This window comes from Cetorhinus maximus, chromosome 13 (genome assembly GCF_964194155.1).
Source record: "Cetorhinus maximus chromosome 13, sCetMax3.hap1.1, whole genome shotgun sequence".
NCBI classification, from domain to species: Eukaryota; Metazoa; Chordata; class Chondrichthyes; order Lamniformes; family Cetorhinidae; genus Cetorhinus; species Cetorhinus maximus.
In genome coordinates this window covers 101,466,498-101,491,146 of record NC_135891.1, presented here as the reverse complement: position 1 = coordinate 101,491,146, position 24,649 = coordinate 101,466,498, and the positions used below count along the sequence as shown (strand labels likewise).

Below are 24,649 nucleotides of genomic sequence, written 5' to 3'. Positions count from 1 at the left end.
GCAAGGCCTAGGGTGCCCCAATTGACACCCTTAAATGTTAAATTAATGGCTACTTAAGGCCACTTCCCACCCAGTCAAAATTTTTAAGCTGGTGGGAGGAGATCAGGGATGAGTGGGGGTGGGGAGAGGGTGGCAGGGAGGTCCGGCAGGTCACCCTGCTTGGGCGTTGGGCGTGAAGTGGGGTGCCATCTCATGGGCTACCTTTGGCGATCAGGCACCCCCTGAGGTCTGAGATTTGCCGGGCCTCCTGGCTTCTCTCTACCCCCCCCCCCCACCCTAAATTCGGCCTTAGGAGATTCAAACATGGCCTGAAACATCGTTTCATCATTAACTCTGCGGGGGCAATATTGGTGGTCGTGTGTGGCATAGTCCTATAGCTGAGTAGGAAACGTGATAATCTATTTGCAATAGAGTCTCAATCCGGTTTTTTCATTTTGGACTTGAAGGTCTGGGCTGCTCTCTCAGCCAAACCATTGGATACAGGGAGGGATGGTGAGGTTTTAACATGTGTTATGTCATTGAGACTTGTAAATCTTTGGAATTCTCCGCTGGTGAATGCCGGTCCATTATCAGACACTATTAACTCTGGTAACCCGTGTATCGCAAAACTCTGATGCAATCTGTCTATGGTGGCAGCAGATGTGGGTGATCTCACCTCGTATACATCCATCCACTTTGAGTGAGCGTCTACAACCAAGAAGAACATTGTGCCTAAAAAAGGCCCCACGTAGTCAAAGTGGAGGCAGACCCATGGCCTTCTTGGCCATGCACAGGGATGCAATGAAGCAGAAGGGGACAATTTCTGTACCTGTTGGCACTGTATGCAACTCTTGACTAAGTTTTCAATTTCTGTATCCATCCCTGGGCACCATAAGTAGCTGCGCGCCAACATTTTCATTCTAGAGAGGGTGAGCAGCCAGGGTGAGCATCGTGCAATTTGGTCAATAATGGCTTTCTTCCTCTCGGAGGCCTGATAACTCTTGCTCCCCACAGCAAGATGCCATCCTGGCAGGTGAGCTCATATCTCCTATTAAAATAGGGCTTAATTTCATCAGACTTTGACCTGTTAGACCATCCCTGTAACACTTGTTCCCTTACGAGGGACAAAACTGGATTGCGGTCTGTCCACTCTCGTATTTGTTTGGCATGTACTGGTGACAAACCCAGAAAGTTTAATAACAAGACAAGTTCTTGAGGAATTGGGAAGTTCACGTTGCTGGCTTTTAGAGGTAATTGGCTCAGTGTGCGGCATTTGCAACCTGGCTTCCCGATCGGTGAATAAAAGGATATTCACTGGAATCAGTGCCCACCTTTGGATGTGTGCAGAGGGAATTGGGGATTGCCTTAACTTCCCTGAACAGGCTTAGTAGTGGCTTGTGGTCGGATACAATGGTAAAGTGGCATCCATGGATGTATTGGTGGAACTTCTTAACGCCAAATATAATGGATAAGCCTTCTTTCTCTATTTGTGAGTATCTTCATTCTGCAACACTGAGTGTTCTTGAGACGTAACCAATGGGCCATTCGGAGCCATCCATCATCCGGTGGGAGAGTACTGCCCCTACTCCATAAGGGGATGCATCGCAGGTCACAATTAATTCTTTGGGTTGAAATGTACCAACTGTACCAATGAATGTAGCAACTGCTTTACTGTCATAAATGCCTGTTGTTGTGGAGCTTGTCAAGTCCACCTGTGGTTTTTCTTGAGCAAACCGTATAATGAACCCAGTACTGTTGACAGATTTGGGAGAAAATGGCCATAATAGTTAATCATTCCCAAGAAGGACTTGAGTTCTGTGGCGTTTTTCGGTGCTGGTGCCTCACAAATGGCTCTCACCTTGTCTTCTACCGGGTGAAGGCTCTACGAGTAGAACCTATAACCCAGGTAAACCACTTCTTTTGCCTGGAAGATACATTTTTCTCTTTTCAAACGTACTCTGGCTTGTGAGAAACGCTTCAATACCTCTTCCGGGTTAGCCAGATGTTCTTCATCAGTTAGCCCTGTTGCTAGGACATCATCGAGATAAACCACAATGTGGGGCAAACCTTGAAGTAAATTTTCCATAGTCCATTGGCAAATGGCATAAGCTGATGAGATTCCGAAGGGTATATTGGCATAACTCCCTATGTGTGTTGACAATCACAAAATCCCGAGAGGACTTTTCTAGCTTGACTTGCTGGTAAGCGTGGTTCATGTCGAGCTTCGTATATGCGGTTCCCTCTGCCAGCTTGGAGTACAATTCATCAATTTTCAGTATAGGATGCCTGTCAAGTCTGGCCACTTTGTTAATGGTCAACTTGTAGTCCCAGCATATCCACACACTCTGGTCAGGCTTTAGTACTGGAGCTGTGGGTACTGCCCATTCAGAAAATTGTACAGGATGTAGAACTCCCAACCTTTCCAGCCTGTCCAATTCGACATCAACTTTTTCTCACGATGCATAGGGGACTGGACTCGCCTTCATGAATTTGGGGACTGCCCCAGGATCCATGTGGATTTTAGTTTGCAGCCCCTGAATCTTCCTGAGCTCTTCCCTGAAGACAGAGGAATATTTCTGTAATGAGTCTTGCAGATCTTTCACTCTGAGTTGAAAAATCTCGCTCCACTCCAACTTTATTTCTTTAAGCCAGTTCCGACCAAGTAGATGTGGACCCTCCCCTCCTACCACTATCAGGGGGAAATTAACAGACTGGTTTCCATACTATACTGGAACCTTGCATATACCTCCTTACTCATGTGTTCTCACCAGTATCTGTCTTTAATTTAACATCTGAATTTTCCAGATTTAGTAAGTGGTCTCCTCCATTCAGATATTTGAACGTATGTTCCCCTATAACTGTCGTGGATGCCCCTGTATTCACCTCCATTAAGATGGGTTGACTTACACTGTCAAGTAGATTGGCTCTGTTTTACCCATTTTTAAGTTGCCTAGTGAGTAAATATCCAACTCTGTTTCTCCGGGTTCCTCTATTATGTGGATTTCACGATTTCTACTTTTTGCTTAAAGTTTTGTCTTAATCTGTCTTTACAATATTGCATAATGTGCCCATTACAATAGCAGTAGAAACACTAGATTCCTTTACATTGTCGTTCGCTTGCAGGCTGTCTGGTTCCATTTCTGCTGTAATTATTGTGGGGTTTTCTGTTAAACCATTGCTTTTTGCTGGTCTGTTAGTAGTGGCTGTTTCCAGCCTTTCCGCGGATCCCTGTGCTTCTGCACCATTTCCAGCTGGTGCTTCCCTCCCGATGCGAAGGACGGCGCCAGTTTGTGCTCCCTTGATTGCTTCTGAGTCCCTGACTGCGTCTCCATTGCAAGCGCCAACTCCAGCGCCTTGCTGAAGTCTAAATTCATTTCTGACAACAACCTTTTTTAAATGGCGTCTTCATTAATCCCACATACTAATCGGTAAATATGTTGTAATTGACGTCCCGACTCACAGCGAACTGTCAGTTGTTTTAAGGCTGCTACACAGCAAGCGACTGTCTCTCCAGGGGTGCGACACCTCAAATTAAATTTAAAACGCTGCGTTGTTACGGAGGGTTTCGACTGAAAGTGGCTTTTCACAAGATTCACCAACTCATCAAAGCTCTTGGAATCTGGGGCGCTGGGTGCTGTTAGACTATGAATTAGGCCGTATGTTTTACTGTCACACGTCGATAAGAGGATCGGTCACCTCTTCTCCTCCCCTGATATGTCATTGGCCAAAAAGAAGAACGCGAGGAGTTCAATATAATGTGACCTGGTCATGTTATGTGGTGGTCCAATCAAACGATTCGATATGGCCAAACTGTGGCATACTAGAGAGAGATAACCTCGACAACTATGATGAAAGCTGTACTTACAATCACCTTGCAAGGTACGGTTGATTTACTTCTGTTGAATCTCCTCACCATTCTTTGGTGTCGTCAACTGGTTGTGTTATGCGTCATCACCAGTTGTTATGCTCCTTCTGTCGGGTCACTTTGCTCAGCGAACATGGTTGCACACCTATCTACTGGTGAGTGAGTTGGTAAACAATATACTGCAGACGCAGAGACCAATGTAAGGTGAAGCACATGCTGTTTATTATCAGAAGTAACAGAGCACTAACACAATGTGTGCTTCTCAAACCAGGTCTTATTCTAAACTACTGATTATCATTGTAGCCTGCACTACACAACAATTGGGTAATAGAATCACATGGTCAATCTGCTCACATTCTCTTAAAGGTGTATTGCACCTCAGATTACCACATATATCTTACCATTACTGGCATCCATTTGGAGAGTGAAGAGGATTTAAAAATAATCGCTTAATTCTATCCACTCCCAATTGAGTGCAATCAATCAAAGGGCAAACAACTGCACTCTTGAAGTCCAAGAATGTCAACTACAAAGGTGGGAATCCCAGCATGAGATTACCAAAATTATTCTAATGCAGCTGACACCAGGAAAATTGCAAGGTCACCATTGAGGCTATATGGGTCATAAAGTCTCATGATGAGTTTATGCTGGATTTTCGCCAAAGTATGAAATTCAACCTTTTCCTCAAAGTCACTTGCTGAAAAATATTCCATGCTCCTGTCAAAAACATCTATCAAATGATACTTCTCAATTTATGCCCTCCTGTAATGGATTCACCAATCAGAGGAAACCATTTTTCACTATTTATCTTCTCAAGGTCTTTCATAATTTTGACAACTACTGAGTAGAACCACTTTTTACGTTCTTGTCAAAGTGGCCTCAAAGTATGAGCCTTTCTTGATAATTATGATCCATGTGTAATATGATTTAGTGAATCATGGAATAGCCTTTCCATGACTAACATCTTTCCTGTAATGTGGTATCCAGAACTGGATGCAATAATACAACTGTGGAGTAACTAGTAATGTATAACTTCAACATCACTTCCTTGCATCTAAGAACCCAGGATCCTCTATGTCTTTCTATGATCTCCTCAATCTGCACTTATACATTTAAAAGCCTTAGGGGTAATCTTGACTTTGTGTAACATGGGTAATGGCGAATCAGCAGCCCATATTTTACCTCTTGTTTTTAATTTCCATTGACTCCACAGAGGCAGAATTGGATGTACAGCCACCTCTGTGTTAAATCTGCTACATTTCTAGGACTAAAAGCAAAAAACTTTGGATGCTGGAAATCCAAAACAAAAACAAAAATAAAAATACCTGGAAAAAACTCAGCAGGTCTGACAGCATCTGCGGAGAGGAACACAGTTAACGTTTCGAGACAGTATAACTCTTCAACAGAACTAAGGAAAAATAGAAGAGAGGTGAAATATAAGCTGGTTTAAGGGGGGTGGGACAAGTAGAGCTGGATAGAGGGCCAGTGATAGGTGGAGATAGCCAAAAGTTGTCATAGACAAAAGGACAAAGAGGTGTTGACGGTGGTGATATTATCTAAGGAATGTGCTAATAGGTGACATTAAGAATAGAAAGCAGGACGAGCAAGGTACAGATAGCCCTAGTGGGGGTGGGGTGGGGGGAAGGGGTCAAAATAGGCTAAAAGGTAGGGATAAAACGATGGATGGAAATACATTTAAAAATAATGGAAATAGGTGGGAAAAGAAAAATATATATAAATTATTGGAAAAAAAGGGGATCAAAAAGGGGGTGGGGATGGAGAGATTGTTGGATAAAATTGTTGAACTCAATATTCAGTCCGGAAGGCTGTAAAGTGCCTAGTTGGAAGATGAGGTGCTGTTCCTCCAGTTTGCGTTGAGCTTCACTGGAACAATGCAGCAGGCCAAGGACGGACATGTGGGCATGAGAGCAGGGTGGAGTGTTGAAATGGCAAGCGACAAGGAGGTCTGGGTCACGCTTGGGTCAACGAATGCAGTAGACTAAATTGAGAGAAGTGCAAGTGAAATGCTGCCTCACTTAGAAAGGAGTGTTTGGGCCCTTGCACGGTGAGGAGAGGGGAAGTAAAGGGGCAGGTGTTGCACCCTCTGCGGTTGCATGGGAAGGTGCCATGGGAGGGAGTTGAGGCGTAGGGAGTGATGGAGGAGTGGATCAGGGTGTCCCAGAGGGACCGATCCCTGCGGAATCCCGCCGGTGGGGGATGTAGGGAAGATGTGTTTGGTGGTGGCATCATGCTGGAGTTGGCGGAAATGGCGGAGGATGATCTTTTGAATGCGGAGGCTGGTGGGGTGATAAGTGAGGACAAGGGGGACCCTATCATGTTTCTGGGAGGGAGGAGAAGGCGTGAGAGTGGATGCGCGAGAAATGGGCAGGATACGATTGAGGGCCCTGTCAACCACCGTGGGTGGAAACCCTCGGTTAAGGAAGAAGGAGGACATGTCAGAAGAACTGTTTTTGAAAGTGGCATCATCAGAACAGATGCGACGGAGGCGAAGGAACTGAGAGAATAGGGTGGAGTCCTTACAGGAAGCGGGGAGTCTTGATACTGAATCAGAGCCACTGTATACCATTCTTTCAGTTTGTTAATAACTTTTTAATCTGAATTTTACAGACATGATTGCTCGGAGGACAAAATGTGGCAAGTCTACAGGTGAGGGAAAAGTTGGAACTGGAAGGGAAACTTTGCGTTTAAGGTCAAAAGGTGCTGCAACTGTGGAAGAGGCTGTAAGTAACACTAGATTTTATTCACCAGCTGGGACTTTTCTTCATAAAACATGAATACAAATGTCCATTTCCTCAATCGCAGCAGTTCCAATGAAAACTAGAACTTAAGTTCAAGTTTAAATTAGGTCACTTGCTTTTCCATTTTCTCTGTGATATGATTTTTTTTCAGTAACAACAACTCTTGCATTTATGTAGTGCCTTCAACACAGCAAAACATCCCAAGGTTCTTCAAAGGAGAGATTATCAAATGAAATCTGACACAAAATCATGTAAGGTGATGTTAGAACTGGTGACCAAAAGCTTGGTCAAGGAAACAGGTTTTGAGGAACGTTTTTTTTAACTCATTCTGGGCGTGTGGGCTCCGCTGCCTGGGCCAGCATTTATTGCCCATCCCTTAGTTGCTGTTGAGAAGGTGGTGGTGAGCGTCTTAATGAAAGAGAGAGAGAGGTGGAAAAGTTTAGAGAGGGATTCCAGAGCTTAGGGCCCAGGTAGCTAAGGCATGGCCACCAATCGTGGAGTGAAGAAAATTGAGGATTCAGAAGAGGGCAGAATTCTTGAGATCTAGTGGGGTTGCAAGGCTGGAGGATGCATGCTCGGGGAGATGTGTCCATGGGATGGATTTGAAAACAAGGATGAGGATCTTAAAATCCAAGTGTTGCCAGTCCGTGAGCAATTGTAGATCAGCAAGCACGGGGTGATGGGTGAACTGGACTTGGTGCGAGTTAGGAGGCAGGCAGCAGAATTTTGGGTGAGCTGAGGTTGACAGAGAGTGCAAGGTGGGAGGCAGGCCAGTTAAGGATTGGAGTATTCGAGTCTAGAGATACTAATTGGATAAAGGTTTCAGCAGCAGGTGAGCTAAGGCAGGGATAGACTTGGGCAATGTTACGGAAATGAAAGGTGGTCATTGTAATGAAGAGGATTGGGGCCAAGTTCTCACTTCAGGGTCATTCGGTTGCTGAAGCTGTGAACAGTCTGCTTCACCTTCACATTGTGGCCAGCAGGGAGGGTAGAATTGGTGGCTAAGGAATGGAGTTTGTGATAGGGGCAGAAGGCAATGACTTGGCCTTCCCAATATATCGTTGAAAGAAATGTCTATTCATCCAATACTGGATGTCAAGCAAAGAGTGCAACGAATCAAAAACAACAGAGTGGTCGAGAGAGGTGGTGGTAAGAGCTGGGTGTCGTCAGTATATTTGTGGAACATGGCAGCATGTGGATGAGAAATAGAAGGAATTTAAAGGTAGATCCATGGGGGACTCCCAAGGGAGTGGGAAGAGAAACCATTGCAGATGATTCTCTAGTTACGACTGGGTACATAGGAGTGGAATCAGGTGAGTAGGGGTTCAGATGTACGAGTGAGTTATACACTATTATAAAAATGAGTTGCATAAAAAGTTGCATAAACAATGGGTTGGATTTTAGGGTTTCCGGTGGGATGAGGGAGGCGGAACTGAAAGCGCGTGGTCAGCTTGTTCCCGTCTCCGCTATTTCAGTGCGTCAGTTCAGGTGGGAATGCTGGCAAATTAGCAGCCAGCTGCTGGAAATGTCAGCCAATTAGCACGCAGGGTGGCTCCATGCCCCATTGGGCATCTAGGGCGGGTCGTTCAGTGGGAGAGGAGTTAGACTGTGCACCAGAAGTCAATTCCGACCACCAATTTAAATGCTCCACCACCCCCCACCACCCCCCCCCACCCCCCTCTCTCTCTCTCTCTCTTTCTCCTTAATTGTAATGTCAGCCTATAAAAACTGAACAAATGAAGTCTACTAACAGCCAAATTCAGCTGCTATGTGCAGCCATGACCCTGTTTGCAGGCCTTTTCATCTGCACTTGTGCTGCCTTGTCATACCTGGCGTAACTCACTCACAGCGTTTTTCCTGTGCGACTAGTGAAAAATGGAGCCGGCAGAAAAAAAACAAAATGACAGTCCATTGGCTTTCTTAACAAGTTCAATAGTTTGTTTCTTGTTTTGTTTTTGAAAGGACAGGCAGGCTTCTGATTTTGGAACCCGCTCACCTTCCATGTTATTGGAGGTGGGCAGGATGATGTCAGATGGCCAAGCCGACGCTGTAACCACTGTTTTATATAAGACCGGGGCAGGGGGTGGGCTGCCTAACTTGAGGCTGTAAAGGCCAGCTCTGTATCTTTTATTTTAGATTTTGAGATGAATAAATTGGGAACTGCTGTATTTGTTAATGTTTAATGGAGCAAATTCCCATTCCCACGGTCATGTCATGTTTGGAACAGGCTTCATGCAATTCTTTTCAACAATGCTCTAGGGTGAATGTTCGAGTCTGGCAGTGAAATGGTGAGACAGTAACACTGCGAGCTTTTCACTTGCATGAATCAACAAAAGCCAATACTGTTAGAGCTCCCAAGATAGCTTCATAAACAGAGCAGGTTCCTGGCCTGGATTGAACCTGCACGGAGAAAGTTGACCAAAAAGGGGCATAAAAGTCAGAGTTATCAACGTAGCATTAAGTGAAATGGTTGCTTGCAGGGAACTTTTTTTTCAGCCTGTAAGGCTGTAAGGATCAAAAGAAGCGGGTGACTAAGAAAATGTGCAGCCAGGAAACGAAGGCTTGGATTTTCGCTATGATGGAAAGGGTCTTTGGCTTATAGAAAATGGCATCAGAGGCCCGAATCTGGAAGTCCTGAACCCGGTGCCCACAATTTTCACTGGGGGTGAACCGGGGAAGGGTTGTAGTTTGCACATCTGTGGTCCACAGAGGCAGCTGCACATGTTAAAGTGCAGGTGCCTTCAGTCAGATCCAATTTTTACTAGTGGGCTGTCCAAAATATGACTTTTGGGCTTTAGACCTTTCAAGAGAAGGTCTAAATCTGCCAGAGTTATTTGGAGAGGTAGTGTACCCTTTTGGATAGGTCCAAGGACACATCTGGAAGAGAAATGGTGCCCTTTGGCAGAGATAAGATGTCCTTTGGGAGAGGTCAAGTGCCCTTTGGGATTGTTAAAATTAGATATAAATGTGTGTAAAAAGTTGATAAATTCATTGAAACTGTCAAGCTGATTGGAACAGTTAAGCTGTCAAGAGAACAGTAAATTTGTTGAGGAAACTGTCAAGCTATCAAAGCATTTAAATCTGACCTTTAAATTTCTGAAAAACTGCAAATTGAAAAAAAAATTTAAAATAAAAATCCATGCCTGCTATTTCACTCTGTTCACATAAGCATGAGGGTTATCATTATAGGATTCGTACTGTATGGCTGATTTCACAACCTATCATTATTACAGTGAGGTGATTGTCAGTTCACAGTTTGATTGACAGCTCCAAGTGCTTATGAAATCTTTGAATTAGGGCTATGAATACAAATGCTTGTTTTTACAAGGGATAAAGTAGTTGAAGGAAGTTAAATTTAGTGAAATGGTTTTAATCAATTGGGATTCTTTTTAAATAGTAAATTCACCAATAGACACTTAAGAGCTTTATTTCATTTAATCTCAGCAAGGGTCCTGAGGTCTGCCGATGGTGGATACTGGGTGAGTTGGTATGGAGGGTGTAAAGGCAAAGGATGGTAGATGGGGGATATTGGTTGGCAAAAGGGCTATAAAGAGCCATGGGTGGTGAGTGGAGGTTCTTTGTTTGGCATGGAGTGTATAAGGGGCCATTGGGTTGGGTGGAGGGGCATTGGTTGGCATGGAGGGTGTGAGAGGTCATGGGGGTCAGTGGAGGGCCTGGGTTGCCATGGAGTTTATGTGGGGTCCAGATCTTTGCCAGCCAGCTGAATTGACTCCGTTTTCAATCCGTGAGGACCTTGATTTCAGGCATTCCTCCACCAGTCTGTGACCTCCCCCTTTTGTTGTGTGCCAGCTTGTCCTGCATGAATACAGATGGAGAGAGTATAAGCAGGACACCTGTCAGGCCAGGTGATGTGTGCCTGGCATGTGTGGATGGTCAATGGTTCCATGGATTGGCTGAGGACAATAAAAATGTGCGTGAGAGAGTGAATGGTGATGGCCCTTAAACTGGTGGTGAATGAGATCCCTGTTGATGTGTGATGGGTTTATGAGTGTATGAGTTGAGTGTGCTGACAAGAGTGACTTATCCTGGCAGAATAGAGGAGATCGTTCATCTTCTTTCAGCACTGGGTGGCTGTCCTCTTTTGCAGGGCGTTGGCATTGATTACTGCTGCCACCACCTCCCATGCTGGATTTGTCACCTTTTGCATGCTAGTCTTTGCCCAGAGCAGGGGTAGAAGACATCACGGTGAGCCTCCACTGTGTCCAAAAGGCGTCCCAGGGACACATCACTGAATTGGCCTTTCGGGGCCATGTCTCATGTGCAGCAGTCCTGGGCTGGAAGTGCTGAGGAATGTACACGCTGCTGAAGTTGAAATATGGCGCCCAGTGTGCGGAAGCGGTGACATCATGGGAGGTGAATCAGAGGCTGCTCGCCAGCGAAACGGTATGTTTTCCGGGAATGCATGATTAACAAGGTGGGACTGGGGTGATACGGCCTGAAAAGCTGCCATAGTGGCCGACACTAAGACGTTCTTTTTCCTGCCCGCTGCTGCACTTAGTGCAAATCTGGGGCCATTCCGGCCTCAGTAAAGCTGAAGAGATGGGGAATTGAGATGCACCGCTCAGTGTAGGCATGAGCCTGTAGACAAGTGGAGCACTTGTTTCCCCCCACTTTGTCGGTTGTCGAGCTAGTGCTATATGAGCTATTGCCAGGTGGCTTGTCCTTTGTACCTATCCACAGCACCGTCCCAGTGGTCAGCAGCATGCCTACAAAAAGGTACCACCAAGTCTCAGGTCACAACGAACCATTACAACCCGTCTCTATACACAACTTGCATAATAGTTGCAAGCACCCTTACAGCAGAGGGCACAGTTTAACACCTGCTTCCCTGTTGACCTAGACTACCAGAAGACGGGTTCCTATGGTCATTGCTGGTTAGGTTTTTTATGGAAATGGTTGATGACATCTTGGCAGGTGCAGTCAAATAGGCAATGTTGGCTTCTAATCACCCCGACATACCTTCCTTCATCCAGTACCGTGTAAAGCATGGATGTTATGATTCTGGATGATTTTGTAGAACCTTCCAGCAGTACAGCCAGTCACATCTCATAGTGATAGCACATGGGCTCCGCTGGCAAAATCTTCCTTGGGAAGAAAACTATCCATCAACACAATATCTGAGATTTTTCACCTTCCCCTGCAGAGATACCAGCTGGAAGACATGGAGCGCCTTTCCAGTAGCCTGATGTGTATGATATCCCTTTGGAGCTTCTCCTCCTCCTCTGAGCATCTCAATATGAAGGATCTCCATTGGCAAACCCTCTAGTGCTAAATTATGGAGCTTGAGGAGAAAAAAATAATCATAACTTCCATAGACAAACAGAAGCCCGGGTACTGGCAGTTAAAATAAACATAATGGGAAGGCTTTTAAAAGGTCTAAAATAGTTGGAAAACCTGTGGGCCTTTAAGGTGAGGCCTACTCCAGACTTTGTTCCTGACAGGTTTTCATGGATACGTTGAGGACCTTTTCCTGAAATTTCCACAGGTGCCTCCGGATCTCCTCCGGAGGTTCACTGAAAACTCAGAGAAATGCTCTCAACGGCTGTTACACTGTTTATCTGGCACTTCTGCCAAACTTGCTCTTTGGTGGTCAGCATATTCATCATCAGTAGGAAAAAGGCACACTGTCCTTCCCCACCCCTTTATAAATACACAAACAGCCCTCACATATATTTCAGGCAGGATTTGTGTGTGTGACAGGAAACGGCCATCACTCCCCTTGAAACGGATGGCCCCTGGAGACTGAGGCAAAGCAGGCAAATCCTGTCGAATTACTGCTACTGCCTCACTTGTGGCTGTAAACAGGTGAATAGACCAGAACTGGCTTCACCGTTGTCTTCAAGGTTAATGTACATCAGGTAGCCGAGCTGGTCAAGGTTTTCTTGGATAAATATCATCTTACATCACTGGGCTTCACTTTATGTCCCCCAGCAATAGAAAAATTAGATGCCATAACACTAAAGGCTGAATTTTCTTCTCCCGATGGAGGTGCGAATTGAGTCGGGAAATGCTGAGCTTTGGATTTTTTTTGTGTTTCCTCTGCCTTCCCAACCTCCCACATCATTTTTGTGTGGCCTTTTCATGGGTCAGCGAGGCCTTGGGTGCTAAACACCACTTGCACCTCTTCTGATGTTGGGGTCCGCATTGTGAGAACATCAGGAAAATTGCATTTCCTCCCGCACACAATTTTCATGCGCTGTGTGGGTTTGGGAAGCCCTAAGAAATCACACCTGCTTGGAGAGTTTGTCACCACTGGGGCAAGTCTGCTGAGGAGCCGGGAACATTCTGAAAAGCAAGTGCAAAATGTTTTGACACCTTCAAATGTCATTATTTGATACCGTATTGAGATGTAGATGTATTTATAATGCTGTGTCATAGAGATATATCCTGAAAAGGTAAGTTGACCGTTAGATTGACCGTCATTGTGTAAGTGTTGCATGTGTTACAGTACTTTTTCAATTGAAGAAAGTGCCATGATGCATGAAAAATATTTTAAAATATGTCTTGTCATGTTTTGTGCTGTGAATTAAATCAACTGACCGCTCTGGCTGTTTAAAAAAAAACTGCTTTTGAATGTTGAAAAAAGAACATGCACCTGCTCCTCTCCATTGACTGACAAGCACTCTGCTTTGAAATGGAGATGGGACACCATGCTTTTCTGTCAGTTTCAGGGACTATGGCTGGAAGCTTTTGTTATGATAGCTATAGCTATTATGAATGCTTGCCTAAGTTTCAAAAGCTAATATTAGCCTCAGCTCAGCAGATGGTCTATTAACCCAAGAATAACTGGCACTTTTAAGAAGCTATAATAACAGAATATGCATTTGATGTGATTTCTTATTTGTTTATAAACCTAAAAGTCACTTAAAGGATTACAGTTTGTTTTACATTGGAATAAGTTTTTTTTCTCTTTCCAGTATCGATGATAGTGGGTTTGAATTCAGGATCTTACTAGATTGTTACATATTTAACTTTTTCCAGTGATTTTAAAATAATTCAACTGCCATTGTATACCTCCTGAGCACTGTACATAGTGGACATTGGGTGAGTGACTATGGAGGGTATATGGGGGGGCATGGGAGTGGCATGGAGGTATCATGGAGTTGGCATGAATGATCTTGGGGGAAGGGAATGGATGGGAGGGTTGGAGAGGTGAGGGCTGAGATTTGGCGACCTTTAAACAATGCTGAGAGCTGGGTGATGTATTGGAGAACCAAGGAAAGCCTTCTAAGTGGCCCACCTCCACAGCCACACTTCTCATGCACTCCATCATGACTTGCAAAATGCACTGTGAATCTTACCCCTTGTGTGAAAAGACAAAATTCCTGGGCAAAATCACACATCAATCGGGTGTGCATTTCGGAAGGTGCAAAAGTGCGCAGGTTAGGTTTCCCTGAGTACACAGGAAAATCTGACCCCAATGTGCTTTTGTGGTTTCAAAGGGAACCCATTCATTTTTTTTGATTTTGAAAAGAATCAAGGTTTCTATTTCTTTAGCCAACAGAGTTTGAAGAACGAGCAACTAAAAAGGTGGATGATTTACTGGAAAGTTACATGGGCATCAGAGACACGGAGTTAGGTGAGTCTTGTACTAAATAAAATGAGTTTACCAAATGCATGACACTGATTATTTTTATTGTGGACTTCTCATTGGAAAAAGTTTGTTTGAAGATCTGGAGAAAATAGTTTTGCTGATAATGACCTGGGCGAAAGGTCGGTCTCTAGGCTCCGGCACTTTGTCAAAACTACGAAGAAATGAATAAAGTGAAAAACAGCCCTCATCATTAGCAAACATTATTTTCTCCAGATCTTTGAATTAATTCCCAAGTTGTTGGCAGGATAATGATTTCTTTACTGGTAAATAACAAGAGGCCATCAAAATTCTTTCTCAAATCCATTCATTGCAAATATCAATCAAATTGCGATTGGATATTGTTCTCAACAAAACTGAACGTCGTCTATTTCTAAAAAAAAATAAGTGCCAGCCATTCGCTGGTTTATTCCTTGGCCGCACCTTGAGCAATTAGTCAAGCTGCCTGGTTAAAATGTTTTAAAAAGCTTGGCAGTTAACTGTCAGCAACCATCAACTGGTACATTCTCCATGGCAACATCTCTACCAATCAGAGTCCATTTTCCATCTAATCAGTACTCTCTTCTCATACAGTATAAATTGTTGTTCCCTTTACATTTGGCACGCTTGTGAATTTTCCTGAAAAGTGCAAGACCAAAAGCTTTGACAAAAAATGTCTCTCTTTTTTCAGCTATGCTCAAGTTCTGTACTACCAATCGATTATTTAAAATGACAGAAAGTCTCCTTCCATGGTTATACTTTACTCTGCCTCTTAAGTAGGCAGTCCCTTCTCCCAGGAGCCAGTGCAAAGCAATTCGCAGCTCCTTTTTCCCTTATCCAGCTGAATAACTTCTAATCCTCAAACTGAAATTTACAGATCTCCCTGGAGATCCCACCCTTTAGATAAAGTTAGGTGAATCTTCCAGTTATGTTCAAACCGTCACAACCTTGATATCTTCAATCTGAGTACAAGTTCCAACTAATGTTTTGTGTGGTGAACAATAGAGACTTTGTTGCCTCTATCTCTCTCTCTCGGATTCTTGCAGACTGACCATGTTTGTGAAGTTCAGTGACTAGGAAAACCTACAACCCGATCCTACAATGGCTTCCTATGGACTCTTACCCTCTCGAAGCCCACCTCCATGGCAATGTGAATAACATGGGCCTTGTATCCAGGTAGAAATAATAATTAGCTATCCCGTAGACCCCCAAATTCATTTATCTTGTAATTAAATAGACAGTTTAAAGTATAACCATTTACAAAACCTAACATTCCCAACACCTCCATGGAACTTGGAGGCTAAAGCCTGAATTTTTGCTCCTGGGTCAGGGTGCGGACCTAACCCAGGAAAAAGGTCCCCAGAAGTTCAGATTTTTGGCCTGAGGGGACGGCTGAAAATGGGAGTTGTGGTAGGTGACCCCAGAAAGAGATTGGAGGATGCTGGGTGAGGAGGCAGGCTGGGTGAAAGACCGGCCTCCAGGCTCCAATACTTTGTCAAAGCAATGAAAAGAATAAATAAAGCCTGCCAGCCCTCATCACTTACACCCTCTCACCTCCCAAACCCTCCCCATGCCCCATCCATGCCAATGCATGTCACCTCATGCCCCTACCCACCCCATGTCTCCTCATACCTGCCATGCCAACCTATGCCCCCCACAAACCTCCACAGTCCTTTATAGCTCTAATGTCAACTTATGCCCCTCTATCCACCCCCATGGCCCTTTATAGTCCATATGCCAACTTAGTGCCAACTCATGTCAACCTGTGTCCCCTTCACCACACTTTGCCCTTACACCTAACATTCCAACTCACCCAGTATCCACCATGGGCTGACCTCAAAAGCCATGCTGAGATTAAATAAAGTTCTTAAGTGTCTATTTATGAATTCACAAATCCAAAAAAGGACTCTAATTGATAAAAACATTCACTACTTTTAATTTCCTTTAATCCCTTATAAAAACAAGCATTTCTATTCACAGCCCCTCTTCAAAGAGTTTAGAACCACTTGGAGCTGTCAATCAAACTGTGAACCGACAGGCACCCCGTTGTGATAATGAAAGGTTGTGTAATCAATCATGCAGCACAAATCCTAGAATGGTAGCACTATGCTTATGTCAACAGGTAGAGTGAAATAGCAAGAACTGATTTTTTTAAACTGCAGACAATTTTTTCAAGTATTTAAAGGACAAGAGATCTATATCTCTTGACAGCATGACAGTTCTCTTGACAGATCTCTTGATAGTTCCAATGAGTTTATGCACATTCATGTTTACTTTTAACAATCCCAAAGAGCACCTGAGCCAATCCCAGAGGTCACTTGACCTCTCCCAAAAGTGTCCCAGGACTGTATCCAACCTTTCCAAAGAACTCTGGCAGCTAAAGACCTTCTCCTACCATGTCTAAAGTGTAAAATTCATGTTATGGGAATCCCACTGATGAAAATCAGATCTGACTGAGGCAGCTGCACTTTAACATGTGCAGTTGTCTCCGTGAACCACAGATGTGCAACTAAGAACCTGCTCCCATTCCTCCCCTGTGAAAATGGCAGGGGCTGGGGTCAGAGGCAGGACTCCTGGACTCGTGTCGCCGTTTTTGCTAAGATGAAGAGGCTTTGCGCCTGTGTGAAAATTCAAGCTTAACAGTCTATCTACCATCAGCACAACTGCCCGGGCCATTGTTTCCAAGTGTGAATGTCTTGCATCTTCTTCCCAGTAAAACAACCTGGGCCTCCCTTTAACATCAAACAATCAAACCACTCAGGCTTGTTATTAGCAGAATGCAGAACAGGTCACATGACCCTTTTCATTCTTCCATTTTACCTTAACTTAAAGAGACAACCTCAAAATATAACAGAATGAGAGATATCAATCTTATAAACTGCATATTTGTAACAATGTAGAACATATGCCATAGAGTTAGCAAGACATTTACTGGAAGGGATTGCAGTTTGCTCTTTGTGTGTGATAAAAATAACAATATGCCATGTTTTTTGTTATTTTAAGAGGCCAATAAATCTTCCAGATAATTCACATTTGTCCGTTTTCCAGCCCTCAGTTATATTCAGATGCTTTTCTTGCATCCAGTGACTCAAGTTACAGAATGCTGCTCTGCAGAAAAGTCTTCCTTTATAAGACAGATATTCTACCGAGCATATATATCAGCTTTGAATGAGAGCACAGTAATTTAGATCACTGCCCTTTTGCTACTGAGCTTGGGGTCAGATGTCCAATTAAAGCAAATGGGAACTAGCAACTCATTGTGACAGCTGTTGACAAGGGTTCTAAGGGAAGCTCCTTTAGGAAATTCAGCTTAATTGCCTGATTCCAACTGTACTTCTTGTGGACATTATCAAACCATGGAAGAAAGGAACAATAATCCTAACTGATAAAAAGCAAACACAGCATAATTTCCCACGGCTGAGCTCTCTCAACTTCTTAACTTGACCCAACAATCTGATGATTAGTTATTCTCTACCAGGGGTGCAGTTATAAAGAGTAAATTTTGTACAGCCATTACCTAGCCATCAACCTGTCATTCACCGCTGACAGTCAAAACAAAAGTGTACAAATGTTTATTGTTGTGTTTGGTGTTTTTTCAATCACCAGGCCAGAATGTATCCCCTTCAATGACAAGATTATAATATGTTGTATTCTGAGCTAAATGAGAGCAGCATTTGGTCACCATGTTTGTTAGTTTTCCTGTATCTCCCATGGAATGTGTTAACTCAATGCCGCCTGTAGGCAACAGGTTGATGTGGGGAGTGACCTGGTGCTTTTTTATTGATTTGTTCTTGGGATGTGAGCAATTCAGCCAAGATTGTGTTTATTGTCCAGCCTTCTTTGGTCCAAGGAGCTGCTGGTGTGTCTTCTCCGTGAAGTGCAGCTGCCCCTGTGGTGATGATGCTCCAATAATGGTGTTAGATAGGGATTCCAGGCTTTCAGTCCGATGACCATGAAGAAATGGTAACATATATCCTAATTCAGAGATTAGGGAGTCTTGTGACGAAAGCAAAGTTGTTTTAATGGAAGATTTTAATTTTCATTTGGACTGGGAAGAGCAGAGTAGCCCAAGTCAGAAGGTGAATTCCTTGAGTATATTCAAGACAGTTGTCTAGAGCAATACGTTCTAGAAGCAATAAGAGGACAGGCCATAGCAGATTTAGTAACGAGTAACGAACCAGCATTAGTTATATTCTAACAGTAAAGGTACGTTTATCTGACAATGATGATAATAAGCACAATTTCAATGTTAGTTTTGAATAGAAGAAACTTAACACTGTTACTAAGATTCTAGAATTTGGTGAACTTTAATGGGATGAGACAGTAAACTGGTCAAATCTGTTGTTGGGTTAAACGCCAGATGAACAATGGGAAAATATTCAAAAAAGAAGTTAGCTTAATGCACGAACACTATAATCCTCTGAGAGAAAAGAGATCTAACTACCAAATAAAGGAGCCATGGTTAAAGAAAGAGGTGGCAGCTAGCGTAAAAATGAAGGAAACAGCATATATAAGTTCAAATAACTGGGAGAGGTATAAGGAACAGCAAAGAAAGATATAGAGGGTAGTTGGAGCCGCAAAAAAATGGAACACACAAAGAAACTTGCAAGTGATGTCCCCTGTAAGCTGGGAGGCAGCACAGCAACTCAGAAGGTACTGCTCAGTCTGCTCACGAGCTGTGTCTGTTTTAAGACACTGCTCAGCTGTGCAAAAGGGGTTAAAAGTAAGGTCACTGGAATGAACAGGCAGCATACAGTGAAAAAAAATTAGAGGGGAAATTGCTTCAGAGAGTTACACAGAATCACAGAAATTTAACAGCCCATCATGTCTGCACGGGCACTCCAAATCAGCATTATTACCTAGTGCCATTGCCCTGCCTATTCCCCACACCCCTGTACGATATTTCTACTCAAATAATCACCTAATTCCCTCTTGAATGCCACAATTGAACCTGCCTCCACCACACTTCCAGGCCGTGCATTCCAGACCCGAACCACTCGCTGTGTGAAAAGGTTTTTTTCTCACGTCACACTTGCTTCTTTTGCAAATCACTTTAAATCTGTGCCCTCTCGTTCTTGATCCTTTTACAAAAGAGAACAGCTTCTCCCTATCTACTCTGTCCAGCCCCCCTCATGATTTTGAACATCTCTATCAAATCTCCTCTTAGCCGCCTTCTCTCCAAGGAGAACAATCCCAACCTCTCCAACATATCTTCGTAATTGAAACAAAGTGTTTTCAATTTTATTAGGAGATGATGGGAAAACTTTTCCCCCTGTTGGTGGGGCGGGGGGGGGGGGGGGGAAGTGCAGGAGCGGGCACAGGCAGGTGTGCCCCCAATCGGGGGCGCGCTGCCATTTTACCTGGGCGGGCCAATTAAGGCTCACCCAGTGCGACAGCCACCAGGAAGCACTATGCGCTCCCTGTGCGGGCAGGGGGGGATTCCCTTAGCCGGGAGTGCTAAGTGCTGCCTCAGGGAGATCGGCTCCAAATTTAAAAATGTTAAAGGAACGATAGCAATATTTCCCTGATATGTCCCCTCGTGTGACATGGTCACGAGTTGGGACATGTCCATCACGTTTACTGAAAGCTTTATTAAATATTTTAAAAACCCTCATGAAACCTCATCCCGCCCGTGGATGAGGTTTTGTGCTTTCCCTTAAGCCCGCCAGGGCTCCCAGCCTGCCCGCCAACCCTAAGATTGGACGGGCAGGTCCATTAATGAGCTTAGTTACTTTTTAAATGGCCTCAATAGGCTGTCGACAGGTTGGCGGGCGCACAGCTGACCCGGCTGCGTGCCCATCGACCTGAAAATGGAAATGAGGCGGGAGTTCCACCCGACGTCAACCCGCGTCATTTTACTCGTCGCCGACCGGAAGATCCTCCTCGATGAATACCTATCTATCGTAATGTGAATTCCAAACAACTGGGGAAAATGAAAATAAGGAAATGGCGGATTTATCGAAAAATTATACTTCGGACAGGAATTTACAGTCCCCTGCCGGTGGGTTTGCAGACAGAAGACCCTGCCACCCCCCTGATGCCACCGATCTGTCTGTAATTACACAGGGAAAAGGCATCCTGACCCAAATTGAGGCCCTTAAATGGCCAGGCGGGTGACCACTTCCCACCCAGTCTCATTTTGAGGCGGGCGGGAGAGGTTCAAAGGCAGAGGGGAGCCGAACAGGTCACCCTGCTTGGGCCTTGGGTGAGAAGGGGCGGTGCTTCCCTCAAGGGCCTCTTTTCCACATAGGGTGCCCTACTCTAAGGTCTTGCTGGTTCAGTCTCTCCCCTTGGCTTCTCAATTAAGGCTCCCACTCCCTTCTCCATACTCCCCACTCCCTGTTGGCCTCACCCCCCTCCCAGCATGAGTCCACCTGCATTTACCTGGTCCTGGACTCTGGGACTTAGAATCTGGGGATTCTACCACTGGGTTGCTGGGTGTACAGAGCTGCCGGTTAATCAGATTGGCCAGCGGCTCTCTAAGGCTGGACTTCGACTCGAGTGAGGGGCGGAAACAGATTCAATAGTGAGTTTCAAAAGGTAATTGGATAAACACTTGAAGGGACAAAAATGACAGGATAATAAATGACATTAATTGGATAGCTCAACCAAAGAGGCATAATGGGTGGAATAGCTTCCTCCTGTGTTGTATCACTCTCTATATGATTCTATACCTGTTAGAATAATAAATTAAAGAAAGCCCAATGAGGCATACTGACATCTTCTGTCTGGTTCATTGCTGGCTAATGCACAGAGGAAAACCCAAACAGTTTTCTGACAGCTAATAATGTCCTGTTGACTCCTGATCCATACTTTACCATGTTAGGAATCATCGTTCTTTGAATTCCTTTGATCCATGTCTCACTGGTAGAAACTTTCAACATGAGAAATAGCTGTTGGCGCGCTATTTTCTATTCTTTTACTTCCACTGGAACTGAAAGCCCATTTAGAGGATGACTGTGAATGGGCATGCAGCAAATGCAGTTGTTCACAAAGACGCTCATGAACCAAGTTGCTCTGCTGCATTCTTAAAGAAAGACTATTGGTTAACATGGTTTGGATTGTGGATTTGGAAGCAAAACTAAGAATGAATTGGGACAAATTGGATAGAATGATCCTAACTGTGGTGTGATTTTCATTTGAACTTGGCTGTTCTTCTTCAGTGTGTTGGGATGCCTGCACACGAGATATTTTTACTTTTTAATTCCATTCTAAACACTGTGTACTGAATGAGGGCTGTGTCCATAAACTAGGCTTTGTGCACATTCATTACCACAGGGCAGAGTAATTTTGGATTACCTGGGACTTACAACTGGGGGAGAATGATTTAGCAAATCTAGGTGCTAAATAATATCTATTTACATGCTGTGGTTCACCAATAATCATATTTCCATGGTGACCCAGTAGCTAAGGAGTTTTTATCTATGGTGGTCTTTAAATGATTCCGAAACTGCACAGTGTAATCAGTGCAACCTGGCAATAATATATTGACCAGTGTGACACAGTAATGGTCCATATCTTTGTTTTCCTGATAGTATATTGGTGTCCTACATGTCTGATTTCTTTCTTGTTGTATTCTCAGTTGGTAGCAATTTTCTCAGCATTGAATGTCACTGAGGATCGCCCAAGCCCTAAACCCCATTCCTAGTCTCACTATAGAAAGAACACAGGCAATCCCTGAAATCTAAATCATCAATCTAGATGGCTCAGATGGGGAAAGGAAAAGGGTTCCAATGCAATCAGTAATATTCCACACTCTGCTGAGGTTGGATATTCCAGTAATTAGAGAACTGGCTAAGAAGTATGAAAGAATTAAGAAAGACTTGTGTTTATAGAGTCTTGTTCACAGCCTCAGGGATGTCTCAAAGTGCTTTCCAGCCAATAGGTTACTTGTGAAGTGCAGTCACTGATAGGAGACACAGCAGCCAATTTACTCACAGCAAGCTCCCGCAAACAGCAATGGGGGTATCGACCAGATAATCTGTTTTAGTGATGTTTGTTGTGAGCTAAGTGATGCCCAAGACTCCGAAAGGAACTCTCTTTCTTCTCTTCAAACGGTGCCACATTGTTTGTACGTCCAACTGAGAGGGGAGACTGGGCCTCAGTTTAACATCTCATCTAAAAAGAGCACCTCCATTGGGGTAGCACTCCCTGAATACTGCACTAAACTACTAGACTAGATCTTGTTTTTAAGTTTTGGAGTGAGACTTAAATTCAATCTCTGATTCAGAGACAGGAGTATTACTGACTGACAGGCAGCTGAGGGCATCAATAGCTGACAGAAACAATTTTGGGTGATGCATGCATCTACTGTTGACTCAGCTCCACTGTTTCTAAATAACACAAGAGCTCGTAATTCTTGGATCTTGATACTTAAAAAGAATACTGATAATACCAGGAAAGCCAGAATCCCACTCCATTCAGTTCCATAGAGTCCTGTTTCAATGATAGCTATCACGGGCAGATTTTTTTGGATGGTGGGGTTTCTCACCCTGCCACCAAAAAAGTTGGCAAGGAATGCACCCACCCCCCTCCCCCTCCTGCCTTCTGTCCCGCAGCTATGTGATACTCTGGAGCATTAATTGGCTGGAGGTGGGCCTTCAGCCCCTTTCTGGGGAGAAACTCTTGCCTGAGAGCTGCTGGCCAATCTGACTGGCCGGCAGCTCTGTAGTCCCAGAAGTGCCAAGTCCGATAGACCAATGTGCTGGGAGTCCAGGATGCCGGTACTTCTGGAGTCTCTAGGTGGGCCAGGAGGGGAGGTCCCAGAATTGGGGAGGATGGCTGGGGGTGCCGGGTAACAAGGACCAGGGGCGAGGGGAAGCGTGGGCGGTGGGGTCAGTCAGGCTAACCTGCCAGGATTATCCCGATCCCTAACCTCCTGCCACCAGCCTAAAAATTGCACTGGGTGGGAAGAGGCCCTTAAGTGCCCATTAATTGGCCATTTAGGGCCTCATGTGGGTTGAGGGCAGGCAAGCCTCCCTAAGCCTCACTCACCCCCACTAAATCGCTACCAGGTCAAGGGCAGGCAGGTCACCGATGAAAAAGGCACAAGGAGAATTTTATGAGCCCCCCTCTGCCTGCAAACTCGCTGGCAGGGGACCATAAAATTCTGCCCTATAGCAAGTTGGGCTCTTCATATTGCTTGTCTCACCTTGGCTGCTAATTGTCCATCTAATGCAGCCAGTTTGAAACTTGTACATGGTTCTTCATCAGATTGAATGTTAGATTATTTTTTAAATGTCCTTAAAAGTCTGCAACAATACATAAAACTGAATGATCCTTCAAAAGGTGGAGCCTAGAATAAATATTGCTATAGCTAGTTTTGATACTAACAGTGAGCTGATCATATGTGAGCCCGCTGTAGGACCTGTTGCTATTCTGACAGTAGACAGATAACAACGAGACTCTTATTTTGAACAAATTGTTGATATTACATCTATGATGCATTAAAACTTTTGAAACCGCTTATGACCTTTAAACCTCTCAAATCCAATAAAATTATAACTGTGTGTTTTGGATTCCAGCTGTTGCTAAGGAATCTTAACTATTGCTCTATAATTGTAAATATAATTAAAAGAAAACTTACATAAACTTATCATTGACCAGTTGCAATGTATTAAGCTTCTCTTCAGTATGTATAAGTTTCTAAGTGTTCAGAGAAGATGTAAAATGCAATTCCATCCGCAATATGTAACAAATTACTCCTTGTTTTCATTCTTCTTCCATCCAGCTGCAACAATGGTGGAAACTGGAAAAGATAAGAAGAATCCAGATGAGTTTGCAGAAGCATTGGACTTAGTCCTTGGTGATTTTGCTTTTCCAGATGAATTTGTTTTTGATGTGTGGGGAGCAATAGGAGATGCCAAGAATGGCCGAATCTAGCATAAGCAGTTCTTTACGTGTGAAATACATCCCAACTGTGGCTGTAGTCTAACACCTCGACTTTTTCATTACTTTTCAGGAGTAGGTGAGTTTAATAAAAACTAGCTTAAAGCAAACTAATATCTAGACCATTATTTCTGTACTTACGTAGCGATTGAAAAAGAATGTAAGTGCGCTGTTAGTAAATACATTGAGTAAATAAATTGAGTAAGAATAAAGATATAGTCGTCTGGTAGTACAGAACTTGAGTATCGCTGAAAAAAGGGACATGCTATTGAAGCTTTCATCCTGCAAGCATCAGGGCAGCTTGCAATAAGCCAACAGTAAGGGGAACAATAATTTATACTGCATTCATCCTCTTATACTCGTTCATTCCCCCTGGCAATGCCTTGACCAATCAGCCTGGTTTGAATTTGAACAAAAGCTTGGCGATTAATTGTTTCCCTGCTGCATTGCAGTGCCTCTACCAATCAGAGTCCACTTGCCAACCAATCTCTTCTCATGCGGTATAAACTGTTGTTTCCTTTACTGTTGGTTTATCTTGCGAGCTGTCCTGATGAGTGAAAGGCAAAA

The 24,649-nt window shown here is 44.0% G+C and overlaps 1 protein-coding gene across 1 annotated transcript in view; it reads left to right on the top strand.

The window, feature by feature from the left end:
* LOC144689240 (PDZ domain-containing protein GIPC3-like) overlaps positions 1-24,076 on the top strand; it is a 73,624-nt gene extending 49,548 nt beyond the window's left edge. Inside the window, exons 4-6 of the mRNA XM_078556341.1 lie at positions 6,473-6,585; positions 14,122-14,203; positions 23,925-24,076. Coding sequence (XP_078412467.1) covers positions 6,473-6,585; positions 14,122-14,203; positions 23,925-24,076 — 347 coding nt within the window. The remainder of the gene's footprint in view (positions 1-6,472; positions 6,586-14,121; positions 14,204-23,924) is intronic.
* The last annotated feature ends 573 nt before the right edge of the window (positions 24,077-24,649 follow it).